The sequence below is a fragment of the Bos mutus genome, chromosome 17 (genome assembly GCF_027580195.1).
Source record: "Bos mutus isolate GX-2022 chromosome 17, NWIPB_WYAK_1.1, whole genome shotgun sequence".
NCBI classification, from domain to species: domain Eukaryota; kingdom Metazoa; phylum Chordata; class Mammalia; order Artiodactyla; family Bovidae; genus Bos; species Bos mutus.
The window spans coordinates 59,750,859-59,764,416 of NC_091633.1; the positions used below are offsets into that span (position 1 = coordinate 59,750,859).

Genomic DNA, 13,558 nt, shown 5'->3' on the forward strand with positions numbered 1-13,558 from the left:
TGGATGTTGAACTGGCGAAATACGTTTTTTTTCCTCTTTTAGGGAGTCACAAGTCACATTGAACCAAAAATCATCCATTGTTTTCTTCAATTACAAGCACAATGAATATTCCCATGCTGCTCCAGCGTCCTCACCAGCACTTCCTAAAAGGCCTTGTGAGAACACCTTTCCGATGTTACCGCTTCATCTTTCACCCAAGTCCTCACCTCGGATCTGGAGTCCCGTGTGCTCAGCCGCTCAGTTCTCCTGGACTTCATTGTGCAAAGTGGATGCTGCCATCGAATGGTTTAACAAGAAAATTATGTCTGCAAACAACCTTAGAGGAACATACAGAAGGGCTTTCTGATAAAGAACAAAGACTTGTGGATAAGCTCTATGCTGGTTTAATCCAAGGCCAGAGGGCCTGTTTGGCGGAGGCCATAACTCTTGTAGAATCAACACACAGCAGGAAAAAGGAGTTAGCCCAGGTGCTTCTTCAGAAAGTATTAGCCCACCACAGAGAACAAGAAAACTTGAATAAAGGAAAACCACTAGCATTTCGAGTGGGTCAGTCTTTTTTTTTTTTTCTGTACATATTTTTCAAAATTCTCTTTTAAAATAAGTCTAAATAGCTTATGATTTAAAGGGGATTTTTTTTTTTTCTTGCAGAAGTTTGGAATTAATTTTAGAGGCCTTTTCTTTGCAAACATTAGTCTTGTTATATTGGTGTGGAGGGGAAATGCCATGACCATTTGAACCAAGGCTCTGTATTTTAAGAGAATAATATGAGATTTCTATTTTGGCAGAGACCTTGCTGTGGATTTCCCTAGTGGCTCAGATGGTAAAGCATCTGCCTCCAATGCAGGAGACCCAGGTTTGATCCCTGGGTTGGGAAGATTCCCTGGAGAAGGGAATGGGAACCCACTCCAGTATTCTTGCCTGGAGAAATCCATGGACAGAGGAGCCTGGCGGGCTATGGTCCGTGGGGTCTCAAGAGTTGGACGCGACTGAGCGACTAACACTTTCTTTGCTGTGGCTTCCAGAGTAGAAACAGGTGTAGGAAGAAGTGTCCACTGGCTTCCTCCCTTCTCTCAGCAGAATATCTGCTTAATAGTCTAAAGTGAATTCCTTGTGGTTGGGGCTATATCAGCCATAATTGTCCTTATCACATTGCAAAATTCTGCTTCTTAGGTGTTTCATTAGTCTTTCTCCAGGCCAGTTTCACTTCTGTCAGATACTTTTTTATTAGAGTTCCGGAAATGGCTTGGCTCTAAGCATAGTCATCTCAATACGCAAATGTATTTTAAAGGTGACTCCATGTTCATATACTGTCTAAAATGTTCACTTGATTTCGTGAACAGTTGACCTGTTTTTGTAATTGCAAATAAACTTGTTATATTTTCAAAATTGTGGATTCTAGAACAATGTGGATGTGTTTGACCAGAAGGAATTAAGCAGATCAGTTTTGGGTAGGATGCATGCTTTTCATGATGGCAGACTAAGTGATTCCAACCAACCCGCCCACTTAAAACAACTAGAAGTGGTGGACAAAGTGTAGAACGTTTTTGAGGCGTGAGTAAATACACTTAAAAATGGATTGGCATTACATTATATCTCAGTTTATTTGCAGTATAGAGCCTAAAACCTCTTAGATTTTGTGGGTAATGAGGCCTGAATAAAGATAATTTCAAAAAAAGCTTGCTGCTGCTGCTGCTGCTAAGTCGCTTCAGTCGTGTCTGACTCTGTGCGACCCCATAGACGGCAGCCCACCAGGCTCTCCCATCCCTGGGATTCTCCAGGCAAGAACACTGGAGTGGGTTGCCATTTCCTTTTCCACAAAAAGAGCTTACCGACTGCTATTTGTACTAGTCCACATTTTTCCTCCATCTTATTCTTCTGCCTTAAGGAGAGGTGTCTCTTTTTGAAGGTACTGCACTGGACGTTAATAATCATTATGTATTGTAGACAGATAAAACAGCAAACTCCCATAGAGAAGTTCCAGTTATGAGCAAGTGTTTACTTACTGGCTGTAGAGAATCTTTGAAGAGAAAATGTCCAGAAATACTTAGAGTTAATGAGCAACTCACACATAACTGTTGTTCAGTTGCTCAGTCGTGTCTGACTCTTTGCAACCCCATGGACTGTAGCACACCAGGCTTCTCCATCCTTCACTATCTCCTGGAGTCTGCTCAAATTCATGTCCATTGGATCGGTGATGCCATCCAACTATCTCATCCTCTGTCACCCCTTTCTCCTCCTGCCCTCAACCTTTCCCAGTATCAGGGTCTTTTCCAATGAGTTGACTCTGCATCAGGTGGCCAGAGTATTGGAACTTCAACTTCAGTATCAGTCCTTCCAATGAGTATTCAGGGTTGATTTCCCTTAGGATTGACTGGTTTGATCTCCTTGCTGTCCGAGGGACTCTCAAGAGTCTTCTCCAACACCACAGTTTGAAAGCATCAGTTCTTCTATCTGGACCTTTGTTGGCAAAGTAATGTCTCTGCTTTTTAATACGCTGTCTAGGCTTGTTATAGCTTTTCTTCCAAGGAACAAGTGTCTTTTAATTTCATGGAAATTCACAGCACTCTTCTGGTTCTTCCATCTTGATCTTACGAGGCCAGATAAACCTGGGTGTTGGTTGCAGTTGTTTTATCACCAGCATAAATTAAAGCAACAAATGTTTATTCAGCACCGATTAAGACAGAGACCTGCCCTGAAAATTATAGTATGGTGCCAAGCATACCATATGCCATACATACTTTTGAGTGTAGTTACAATTAAGTCCTTATGTTTTGTAGTTTTTATTGAACATAGTTATATATCTCTCTCGACACCATGTGCTGTTCTAAACATATTGCAAAATTAACTCATCTAATCCTCACAATAACCTAAAGGTGCTCTTACATCCATCTTATGGCAGAGTATACTTAGCATACAGAATGATTAAATGACTTGCCCAAGATTACGCATCTCGTGAGGGGCAGGGCTAGAAACAGAACTGGCCAACTGACTGCAGAGTTTGTGTTTTCACCTTCCATGCTCTATGGACCCTCAAAATAGGGGAATTTCTTTCTTAATATAATTTTTTCCCCAGGATTCAGTTTATATTATTTCTTTGAGTTATGGGTGAGATGAAAAATTATCTTTCATAAATAGAAAGTTAGTTTCTCAGTTACTGGGAATTTCTGGAGTAAAGAGGTGTTTTTCAAATGTGAACATGGCATTGGGGTGGGTGGAATAATTCCTGATCGTGGTGAGAGGTGGGCAGATATTGTAGAAATTGAGCACAGTAACAACATAGGAAATGAAATCGGCCCCCAAAGATCTGCATTATAGTAAAAAAGAAAATCACATTTAGTAATATTTACAAGTGAATCTGGTGAACATATGGAACTCAGAATCATTTCCTCTGTGTATCCCTGTTACTCAGGGAGTAGATAAATAGGTAGATTTTCATTTACTGCTTTAGGAAATGTTAAACTGAGTTAATGGTGGTTTTAATAAATTATAAATAGAAGGAAGCCCAAGATTTTAGTCTAATAAAACTTATTGTGCTGATTTCATTTATTTAATTAAATTACAAACTCTCCACCGTAGGATTGTCTGGGCCTCCTGGTGCTGGAAAATCAACTTTTATAGAATATTTTGGAAAAATGCTCACTGAGAGAGGACACAAATTATCTGTGCTGGCTGTGGACCCTTCTTCTTGTACTAGTGGTGGTGAGTATCACTGGTCTCTTTGTAAATTGCAGAGCAGGGGCTCCTGGGGCCAGCTCTCCGTTACAGTTTAGGGGCAAATTGAACCAGATTTGAGTTCGGTTTCAGTGAAGGTAGAGAGTTCAGGGGGCAAGGTGGAGCCTGAGGGAGATGGTTTGGGTCATTGGATTTTCCAGAGGAGGTTAGCTTCCAGGTCACCCAGGAGTAAGCTGGGTACTTAGAGAACTAGGAGATCAAGTGCCAGAAGTTGAAGACAATCAAAAGCAAATGTCAGTGCTTTGTCTGTCACACCTGGGGCTCAGCCCCTTTCCCTCCTGTTGGCTTTCCTGCCTGCATCAACCCCTATGAAACACAGAAAATGACGTCTCACTCCCTCATTTCCTCATATTGTTGTAACTTAAGCTTAAAGAAAAAAATCTTCATGCTCTGTTTCACCTGTCACCTGTTTCTACTTCTTGTTCAGTTAAACAGAAAGCTCCTAGAAGGACCGTGTGATATACTGCGATTCCCCGCGGCACTTAGCCCGGGATGCTGCACATGGTGCTGTGCAGTTACTTACTGATTTGGGGTCATGCAGTCACTCAGAGCTTAATTTGCAGCTCATCAGAGATAAAATGGATAAACTTAGTTCCCAAGAGGATCATTTAAGGGAAACATAAAGCATGCTATATAAATACTCAGGAAAGCTTTTTCTTCTCTTCTCTTTATGATTTAAGCATCTCACGTGGCAGTTACTCATTTAACAAGTATTTTAGCACGTACAGCGAGACCCTGTGCAAAGAACATGCTGGGTTGTTTAATGGTAAATAAGACACAGTCCTCTTGGCCTTGTGGAACTTTATATCTTGTGAGGGAAATAGGTGCATGCAGTCCATTACAGGGTAATGCGTGTTGTGAAGGGAGAAATTCAGCGTGCTTTGTGGAAGGGTTGTTTTATATCCTGTGGGTTTAATGCTAAAAAGTAAAGATATCATCATCATGTTTTAGGGGCTTTAGATCAACAGAGAGGTGGATAGCAATTCCTGTTACCACCCATTGAGAAATTTAGCTGATAACATTCACAGTTTTTGATTCACTATAATGAAAAGGTTAACCATAAAATAAAATTTATACTTGCAAAGTTCAAGATTAAATCCATGTCAGTGCATTATCTTTTTTTATAGTCTAAGAACTTTGTTAAAGGTAAGTACTAGCAGGTGTAAAGTACTAATAAGGTATAAAGAATTTATTTACAGTGGTCTTTATTTCCATATATGTGCAAAGGCTTTTCTCCTCACCTTCATAAATACTCTCTCATACTTGGAGTGGCAAAAGGAAACAGTAGCTTGAGATGGCTGCAGCAGCAGTGGTGGCATAAGATAAGCGGAGTGGACTTCTCTGGTGGTCCAGTGGTGAGGACTCTGCACTTGCATTTCCAGGGGCACAGGTTCAGTCCCTGGGTGGGGCGCTAAGATCTCAAATGCTGCATAGTGCGGCCAAAAAAGGAAATAAATAAAAAGTTTTAAATAAATGTCGTTTTTGAAAAAAGGTAGTCTGATTAAAGCTGCATAGCCATGTGGTTTTTGACTTTTCTCAAACCAAAAATGATCCCTTTTTCAGGTGAAAATACATAGACTTTGAAAGAAAAAACAAGGATAAACAGGACGCTGCAGTCTTACCTTATCATTGCAGCAGTACATAAACAGTTGAAAATAGCATTGCATTGAAGTTTGAGAAGCCTGTTGTCAACCCTCACTGTGTTTTGGATTCATAGGCCCCCTGCAGTGGAAGTTTGGAGACCTTCCTAAGGGCCTGCAGTCAACAGTTTTGGATTTACTGACGGACAGCTATATGGGACAGTAATTTCATAAATGTTTAGTTTGGCGTGTAGGGAATCTATAGGATAATAATTTAAAGTGTAGCTTTGGCAGATTGTTGACGTACACAGAGATGATTTCACCCAGAAAATTACTTTAGAACAACATTTTGTGTACAGTAAATACGGTAGTTGAGCTCTGTCGTAAGTACATGCTGTAGAATTAGAACCTATGAGAATTTGAAATTGGACTCATCAGGGATAAGATCATCTGTTTAAGGAACGCCTCAGTGTTTAGCATCAGCCTTGGACAAGTCAGCTCTTAAGCTGAAATTAAAATTCAGGTTAGCACAGCACCCACCCCCTTCAAACGTTATTATGTGCTTAGTTGTTCAGTTGTGTCTGACTCTTTGCGACCCCATGGACAGTAGCCCACCAGGCTCCTCTGTCCATGGAATTCTCCAGGCAGGGATACTAGAGTCCGTTGCAATTAGCTTCTCCAGGGGATGGTCCTGACCCAGGGATCAAACTCTGGAAATGCTACTGTGTACTAAGAAAAAGAAGATACAAGGTAATCTCACTAGTTTTAGAGCTCTCAGTCTTCTAGAATTTGCAGGTACTGATGTTTGCCAAAATAACTGCAGTAAGCCCTGAAACAGCACCGGTTCTGTTCCATAGGTATTGTGTTAATTGCCTACCGTGAGCAAGCATTAGGTGTACAGAATATGTGAGACATGATCCTACAGACAGCAAACACGGGATAAAGCAGAGTTTCTCTTTAAATGGCCCTCCATGTTGTGGGCAATTGTCCTGCACACTGAAGGATGTTCGGCAGCATCCTTGGTCTCTCCCTGCCAGATACAGGGGACACCCAACCCCCCAGGTGTGACAAGTACACGTATCTCTAGATACTGATAAACACGTTAAGATGACAGTAAAGAAACCACCCCAGCTGAAATGGAAGATTGGTTTGGGGATTAGTAGAAGCTGAATTGGACAAGCAATTAGGTGGCAATCTCAGGGCCTCCAATGCAGGGCCGAAGAATCTATATTTGAACTGCTTAGTCAGTGAGCCATTGAGGGGCTGGAAATGTTAAACAGATTAATTTGGTATCATTACAATACACTGTGTTGGAAAAAAGTTTTAATAGTATGAGATATAGTTTGAGGTTTTGGGAGAAACGTCCTAAAGCATTTCCCCTAAGAACTGGCTGATTGATCATTGGCCCTTATCAGTGTTCTATGATTGTAAAATGTAACTGTGTTTCAGGATCACTCTTAGGTGATAAAACCCGAATGACTGAGTTATCTAGAGATATGAATGCGTACATCAGGCCCTCTCCTACTAGAGGCACTTTAGGAGGCGTGACGAGGACCACAAATGAAGCTATCCTTCTGTGCGAAGGAGGCGGGTATGACATCATCCTTGTTGAAACTGTGGGTGAGTGTGTTTTCTATTTCATAACAATAAAGTACTGTTATAATGGACATTCTGTAGAGACGAGTGACGACTAATTTCATTTTGTTCATTCAGCAGATACTTAGTAAAGAGATAATTAAATATAAGCTATCTCAGACTCTTTAGGAGATAGGAGTATGTGGGCTATGATCCTTTCTTGTTATTGTTCAGTTGCTAAGTTGTGTCCAGCTCTTTGCAGCCCATGGGCATGCCAGACTCCTCTCTCTTCCACTGTCTCCCATACTTTGCTCAAACTCATGTCCGTTGAGTCGGTGGTGCTATCTGACCATCTCATCCTGTGCCACCTTCAGTCTTTCCCGGCATCCGGGTCTTTGCCAATGAGTCGGCTCCAGGTGGCTAAAGTATTAGAGATTCAGCTTCAGCATCAGTCCTTCCAGTGAATGTTCAGGGTTGATGTCCTTTAGGATTGATTGGTTTGATCTCCTTGTAGTCCAAGGGACTCTTTAAGAGTCGTCTCCAGCACCACATTTCAAAAGCATCAATTCTTTGGTGCTCGGCCTTCTGTATGGTCCAGCTCCCACATTCGTACATGACTGCTGGAAAAACCGTAGCTTTGACTATACGGCCCTTCGTCGGCAAAGTGATGTCTCTGCTTTTTAATACGCTTGTCTACGTTTGTCACAGCTTTCCTTCCAAGGAGCAAGCGTCTTTTAATTTCATGGCTGCAGTCACCATCCGCAGTGATTTTGGAGCCCGAGAAAAGAAACTCTGTCATTGCTTCCACTTTTTCCCCTTTTTACCTGAAGTGATGGGACTGAATTGCATGGTCTTAGTTTTTTGATTGTTGAGTTTCAAGCCAACTTTTTCCACTTTCTGCTTTCACCCTCATTAAGAGGCTCTTTAGTTCGTCTTCACTTTCTGCCACTAGAATGGTATCATCTGCATACCTGAAGTTGTTGATATTTCTCCTGGCAGTCTTGATTCCTGCTTGTGATTCATCCGGTCTGGCGAAGGATAAGCCTTATGTCTGGGTAGTGATGACACGAGGTGGTGTGTTTTCAGTGCCAGAGGAGAACTGTCAGCATTAGGACGACCTGTGGAAACGCTACTTTACACCCAGTTTGGGAATTCCATGGTGGTCCAGTGGTTAGGACTTAGCACCTTCACGTCCATGGCCCTGTTTCAGTCACTGGTCAGGGAACTAAGATCCCACAAGCCTTGTGGCATGGCTAAAAAAAAAACCCAACCAACCAAACAAAAAACATAACACCCCATTTTCTTAAAGCAGTTCTGTGTCTACAATATGTTTTCATTAAGAAAGCTAATGTACTTGGGCACATCATGTTTTATTTTATCTTTATATCCCTGGGACATAGTTGTACCCAGTGAATATACTGAAAAGGAAACACTGAGAACCTCGTATTCCTATGGAGAGACAGTCTGCTGTATTACTGTGTGATCAGCGTTTGTGACACAACCTCACTCAGATTTAGGGGATCGGGGAAGACTTTGGGGACGAGGTAACAGAGGGACTCAGTTTTAAAGGGAGAGTGGGCAACGGCACCCCACTCCAGTACTCTTGCCTGGAAAATCCCATGGACGGAGGAACCTGGTGGGCTGCAGTCCATGGGGTCGCTAAGAGTTGGACACGACTGAGCGACTTCACTTTGACTTTTCACTTTCATGCATTGGAGAAGGAACTGGCAACCCACTCCAGTGTTCTTGCCTGGAGGATCCCAGGGACGGGGGAGCCTGGTTGGCTGCCGTCTATGGGGTTGCACAGAGTCGGACACGACTGAAGCGACTTAGCAGCAGCAGCAGAGTTAAGTAACAGAGGGGCTAAAGGGCCTTCCACTGAGACTCAGAGCAGTGAGTGCACGTGGCCCGGTTGGGGGGCACTGCAATTGGGGAAACAGGAAGGAAGCTGCATGAGGGCATTGAGGGGCATCGCTTTTCCTGGACCTCGAGGAAGGAGGAGCTGGCGTTGAGCCCATGACCCTCTGGTGGCACCCGTCCACGCTGTCCAGGGATTTCTCTGGGAGAGACGCAGACAGTAGCACTGATCCATGGTGGGGTTTGCAGGGCTGGTAGAAGGATGAGGAGGCAAGAAAGCTGCCATGTCGACAGGCCTGGTCTAAGCTTAGAATCGAGTGCTCCGGCTGTCCACCCTCAGAAGGGAAGCCGAGAAGGAGCATTGCGAGCAAGGAGGAAGTGCGGGTCTCCACGTTCCCTGTTCAGAGACTGAGCCGGTGGGAATGGGGGCGGGGGCAAGGTGGGGAGGACAGCTGTGCTCATCAGGTGAGGCAGCAGCTTTTAATGCATTGTTCAGAGGTGGGTGTTTAAAGTGGGATCCGGTTGAGCATGTGATGCTGAGTGACTCATGAACTGGAATGGAGGTGATGCGCAGGGTGGTCAGAAAGTCAGATTTTCGTGACTTTTAGTGGACAGTTGTGACTTACAATTTCAGGTGTGGGACAGTCGGAGTTTGCTGTCGCCGACATGGTTGACATGTTCATTTTACTACTGCCACCAGCAGGAGGAGATGAATTACAGGTAATTATTTTGACTTTTTCACCCCCACAAACACAAAGTATACATCTCTGAAAGTACAAGTTCCCAATGTTGTGGTTTTTTGTCAATTAAGTTGATATTAGTGTAGGGGAAGAAATATCATTCACATTGGCTAAAATACCTAAGGCAGGCAAAGTCTCCATATTTTTTTTTCCCGACTTATCATTGTAGAACTTCTGACCTTGAGCTAATCATACAGCTTAGACTTTTCTACCTGTGACATGCGAGTGTGCCAATTTAGCAGTAGCTCCAGCCGAGAGACTACTGTTCCAAAAAAAATACCCCGCATGAGAGATTTCTTTGGTTTTAAACTGGGATCCCACTAGTATAGTTCGTGTATTATAGAACACAGTTCTTCCTCTGGCCTGCAGTTCGTGTCTGGAATTGAATCCCTGAGTTAGCACAGCCTTCACAGGGTGGGGGCCCCACCCTTCACAAGACTGGCTTCACTCCAGACTCCAGCAGCAAGCCTGGGGTTCCCAGGCCCCACATGCCTCTGACTGGCCGCAAAGTGGGGGTTTGCACTGCCCCTCGGGTTCAGTAGTTCACTGGAAGGATTCACAGATCTTAGGAAAGCACTGTGTCACCAGTTAGAGTTTTATTATAAAGGAGACAAATCAAGACTAGCCAAATGAAGAGACAGACAGAGACAGGTCTGGAAGGTCACAGCCTCGAAGGTTCTGTGTCCTCGGGACACATTCACCTCTTGGCACACTCATGTGTATCACCAGCCAGGGATTCTCCTGAGCTTCGGTGCCTGTCGTTTTTGTTGGGGTTTTATTATGGAGGCGTGATTGACCAAATTGCCATCCACGTGATGAAACTCAGTCTGCAAACCCCACCCCCCAGAGGCTATCAGGCTGCTCACATGGCTCAAAGCCCCTGCCCCCTCATCATGTGGTTGACTTCTGGTGCGGTCAGCCCCCATTCCGAATGATCTCTTTGCATAAACTCAGGCACTGTCCTAGGCACTCACTGTGAATAATGGAGTTGCTCCTGTCACTCGGGAGACAACAAGGCCCTGGAGGTTACCTCCCAGGAGCCTCGGACAAGGACCAGCTGTTGCTGCTGCTGCTGTTCAGTTGCTAAGTCACGTCCTGCTCTTGTGATCCCGTGGACTGCAGCCACCAGGCTCCTCTGTCCTCCACTAAGCTCTTTATTATACAACACCTCACTTTCAGTTGAAAATTTCTGAAAAACTAGTGACATCAGACTCTGGTTGCTGCAGTTTAAAAACATTAGTAGAATTTAATCATTGAAAGTTATGTTTTAAAATGCTTGAAAAGGAATTTTAATCTTAGATAGCAAAATATTCATTTTCCACATAAGGTTTGGCCTTAGGATTTTTGTCATGTTTTCATGCAGTGTAATTTAAATCAAGAGATTGAGACATTTTTAGCCATCAGCTTATTTTTTCCTCAGATGCAAATAGAAAAAAAAAAAAAAACTCCATCTATTTAAGGGAAACTTCAAAGACTTTGTTTCTAGAAATGCGTATGTTAGTGACAGGGTGTTTTCTTCTTTAGAAGCACCTGAATGATGATGATTTTGCTTCCTGCAGGGTGAGCTCTGGGAAAAGCGGAATCCATCATGAGACCGTGTAAACTGTCTCCTGTCACTGAATCACATTGTGTCTGAATGATGCATTTACTCTAATTCCGAATGTATTCCAGCATGTTAGTCTCCAAGTTTGAAAAAGATATTACAAATGACTTTCATAATCCTGAGACTCAATGCTTTTGAGTAAATTCCATCAAATAATTGTGATTCCTAGTAGAAGGTGCAGAGAAAAAGTCATAGTATTTGACTTTCAAAACCCTAGTGTGAACTGGTGTCCCATTGTTTTCTAGCATTAAATATTTGGGATAAGTCACTTTCCTCTCTTTTTCTCACGAGGGCATCAAAAGAGGAATAGTGGAGATGGCAGATTTGGTGGCTATCACCAAATCTGACGGAGACTTGATCGTGCCAGCTCGAAGGATACAAGCAGAGTATGTGAGCGCACTGAAATTACTGCGCAGGCGTTCAGGAGTCTGGAGACCAAAGGTTAGCTTGCATTCCGTTCTGCATTTTTCTCCCCGAGTAGACTGTGCACATCAGAAGAGGGGATGTAAGTCCCAAGCTAGACATACAGGCCATCTTTGCTTGAATGAGATCACAGTTTTAAAAATTATGACAAAGCCAGAGCCTGTAGTGATTTTAAGTACAGTCCGTCAACCACCAGATGTCAAAAACTGGATGTGAGGTGATAGATTAGATTGCTTAATGCTGGGCTCAAGCTGTTTGGAAGTGATGGCAAATCCATTCTGAAAAGATACACCCTTAAGATTATGGCGCAATTAATGACTTGATTATCTACATTAGAGTTTGAGTAAGAGAGAGAAGTCTTTTGATACGGTAACTCTCCTTCCCATTATGTTTGTTGGGTGATGTTTTTAATAAGGAAAAAAAAATCCAGTAGTAAGTGATGCAGTGATATTGATGGGGACACTTTATCTGTAGAAGGACACCGTGTTATTAAAGAAGAAGCGTCCATTGCTATAATGAGAACGATGGTGACGTCTCTTGCCGTTGGCTCCCAGCATGTTGTCTTTTTTGCTGTGTCTGGAGCCACCTTGTCTGTGTGGGCACTGATGCTCAGTTCATAGCACCTGCTGAATCAGGCAGTTTGACGGAACAGTGCTGTGTTCTCAACTCGGTTTCATTGTATGGCACTCAGGCCTCAGGGAAACCTGTGCAGCATTGCCCGTCTCATCCCAGTGACCCTCCCATGGTTTACCTCTGTGACCTTTAAAGACCGTGCAAGCAATCCTTGGTCAAAATAAACCTCTGAGCTAAAAACTTGACCTAGAATCTGTGTCTGATTTCTGCTTTGCACTTAGTAATCTTAGTAAGTTATGTTAGTATATTTCTCAGTGTATTTACTTTGACACAGTGATAAGAGATCTCATTTTTGTCACTTACCTCTTTCCATAGACTGTAAATATTAATTGGAAAATGCCAGCGTCCCCACGAAAGGGTTTTCTGTCATTGTGAGTACAATAATTCTGTTTCTTCCCTTTTCAACAGGTAATTCGTATTTCTGCCCGAAGTGGAGAGGGGATCACTGAAATGTGGGATAAAATGAAAGAATTCCAGGAGGTGATGCTTGTCAGTGGGGAGCTGGCTGCCAAGCGACAGAAGCAGCAAAAGGTCTGGATGTGGAACCTCATTCAGGAGAACGTCATAGAGCATTTCAGGACCCACCCCGCAGTCCGGGAACAGATTCCTCTTCTGGAAAAGAGGGTTCTCAGTGGGGCCCTATCCCCAGGACTGGCAGCAGACCTGTTGTTGAAAGCTTTTAAAAGCAGACACGAATGAAGTGCAGCCTACACAGTGATTTTAATATATCTTTTAATAAAGTATTTTAATATTAAAAGTCAACTGTGTGCTTGTCTTTCCAGTAATTCTCTTGTGGTGCCCCTCGGCCTCCTTATTTGTGAACCATGCTTGGAAAGTCAAAGACCATTAGCTACAGATGTCAAAGATCAGGCGGTCAGCAGCATGCGCAAGGTACATGTATGTCCCTCAGCTCCCCTTCTTCCTGTTCTCATACCCTGACGTGGTGGCCTGTAGGGTGGCGTCTCAGCAGTCACAAGCAGAGACAGCTGAGGACAGAAAGATGGACCTTAAAATGCTTTCTTTGGTTCTTTGTTCTCTGAGTTTCCAGAGAAAATGTGAGCCAGAGTGACTGCATTTTTGAAATCTTCCTTGAAGCTAGAATAACATACACTGGGTTTCTAAGAGCTGGAAACCACGACATTTAGCATACCAGACTGCTCTAGGAATTTCTGAAGTGGCCGTGTGCATGAGTGGCACGGCAGTTGGAATGTGTAGGGATGTGAACACGACTTTAAAGTCTGCTCGTCTAGACTGAGGATCCCCCGTGGTAGGTAGGAGAGCCCAAGGGAACTGCAGAAATCAGCTGCAAATAATGTGGGTCCAGTAATCCCCAGGAGTTAAGAGTACATCATGAAAAGGCCCAGGTGAGGTCAAAACGATTGAAGGGTTATTCGGTTTGAATGTTATCAGAGTTT

The 13,558-nt window shown here is 43.3% G+C and overlaps 1 protein-coding gene and 1 non-coding gene across 5 annotated transcripts in view; both read left to right on the forward strand.

Moving 5' to 3' along the window:
• MMAA (metabolism of cobalamin associated A) overlaps positions 1-12,885 on the forward strand; it is a 28,800-nt gene extending 15,915 nt beyond the window's left edge. For 2 of the 4 annotated variants that reach the window (XM_070386608.1, XM_070386607.1), the window contains exons 2-7: positions 43-546; positions 3,577-3,699; positions 6,762-6,932; positions 9,379-9,464; positions 11,379-11,528; positions 12,552-12,883. In XM_070386608.1, coding sequence (XP_070242709.1) covers positions 102-546; positions 3,577-3,699; positions 6,762-6,932; positions 9,379-9,464; positions 11,379-11,528; positions 12,552-12,842 — 1,266 coding nt within the window. In that variant the 5' untranslated portion in view covers positions 43-101 and the 3' untranslated portion in view covers positions 12,843-12,883. Of the gene's footprint in view, positions 1-42; positions 547-3,576; positions 3,700-6,761; positions 6,933-9,378; positions 9,465-11,378; positions 11,529-12,551 lie in introns of all 4 variants that reach the window. The other 2 variants (XM_070386609.1, XM_070386610.1) reach the window with 2 other exon arrangements.
• Positions 803-874, forward strand: TRNAW-CCA (transfer RNA tryptophan (anticodon CCA)). The gene has a single exon. It is a non-coding gene; the product is annotated as a tRNA-Trp (tRNA).
• Positions 12,886-13,558: the final 673 nt, after the last annotated feature.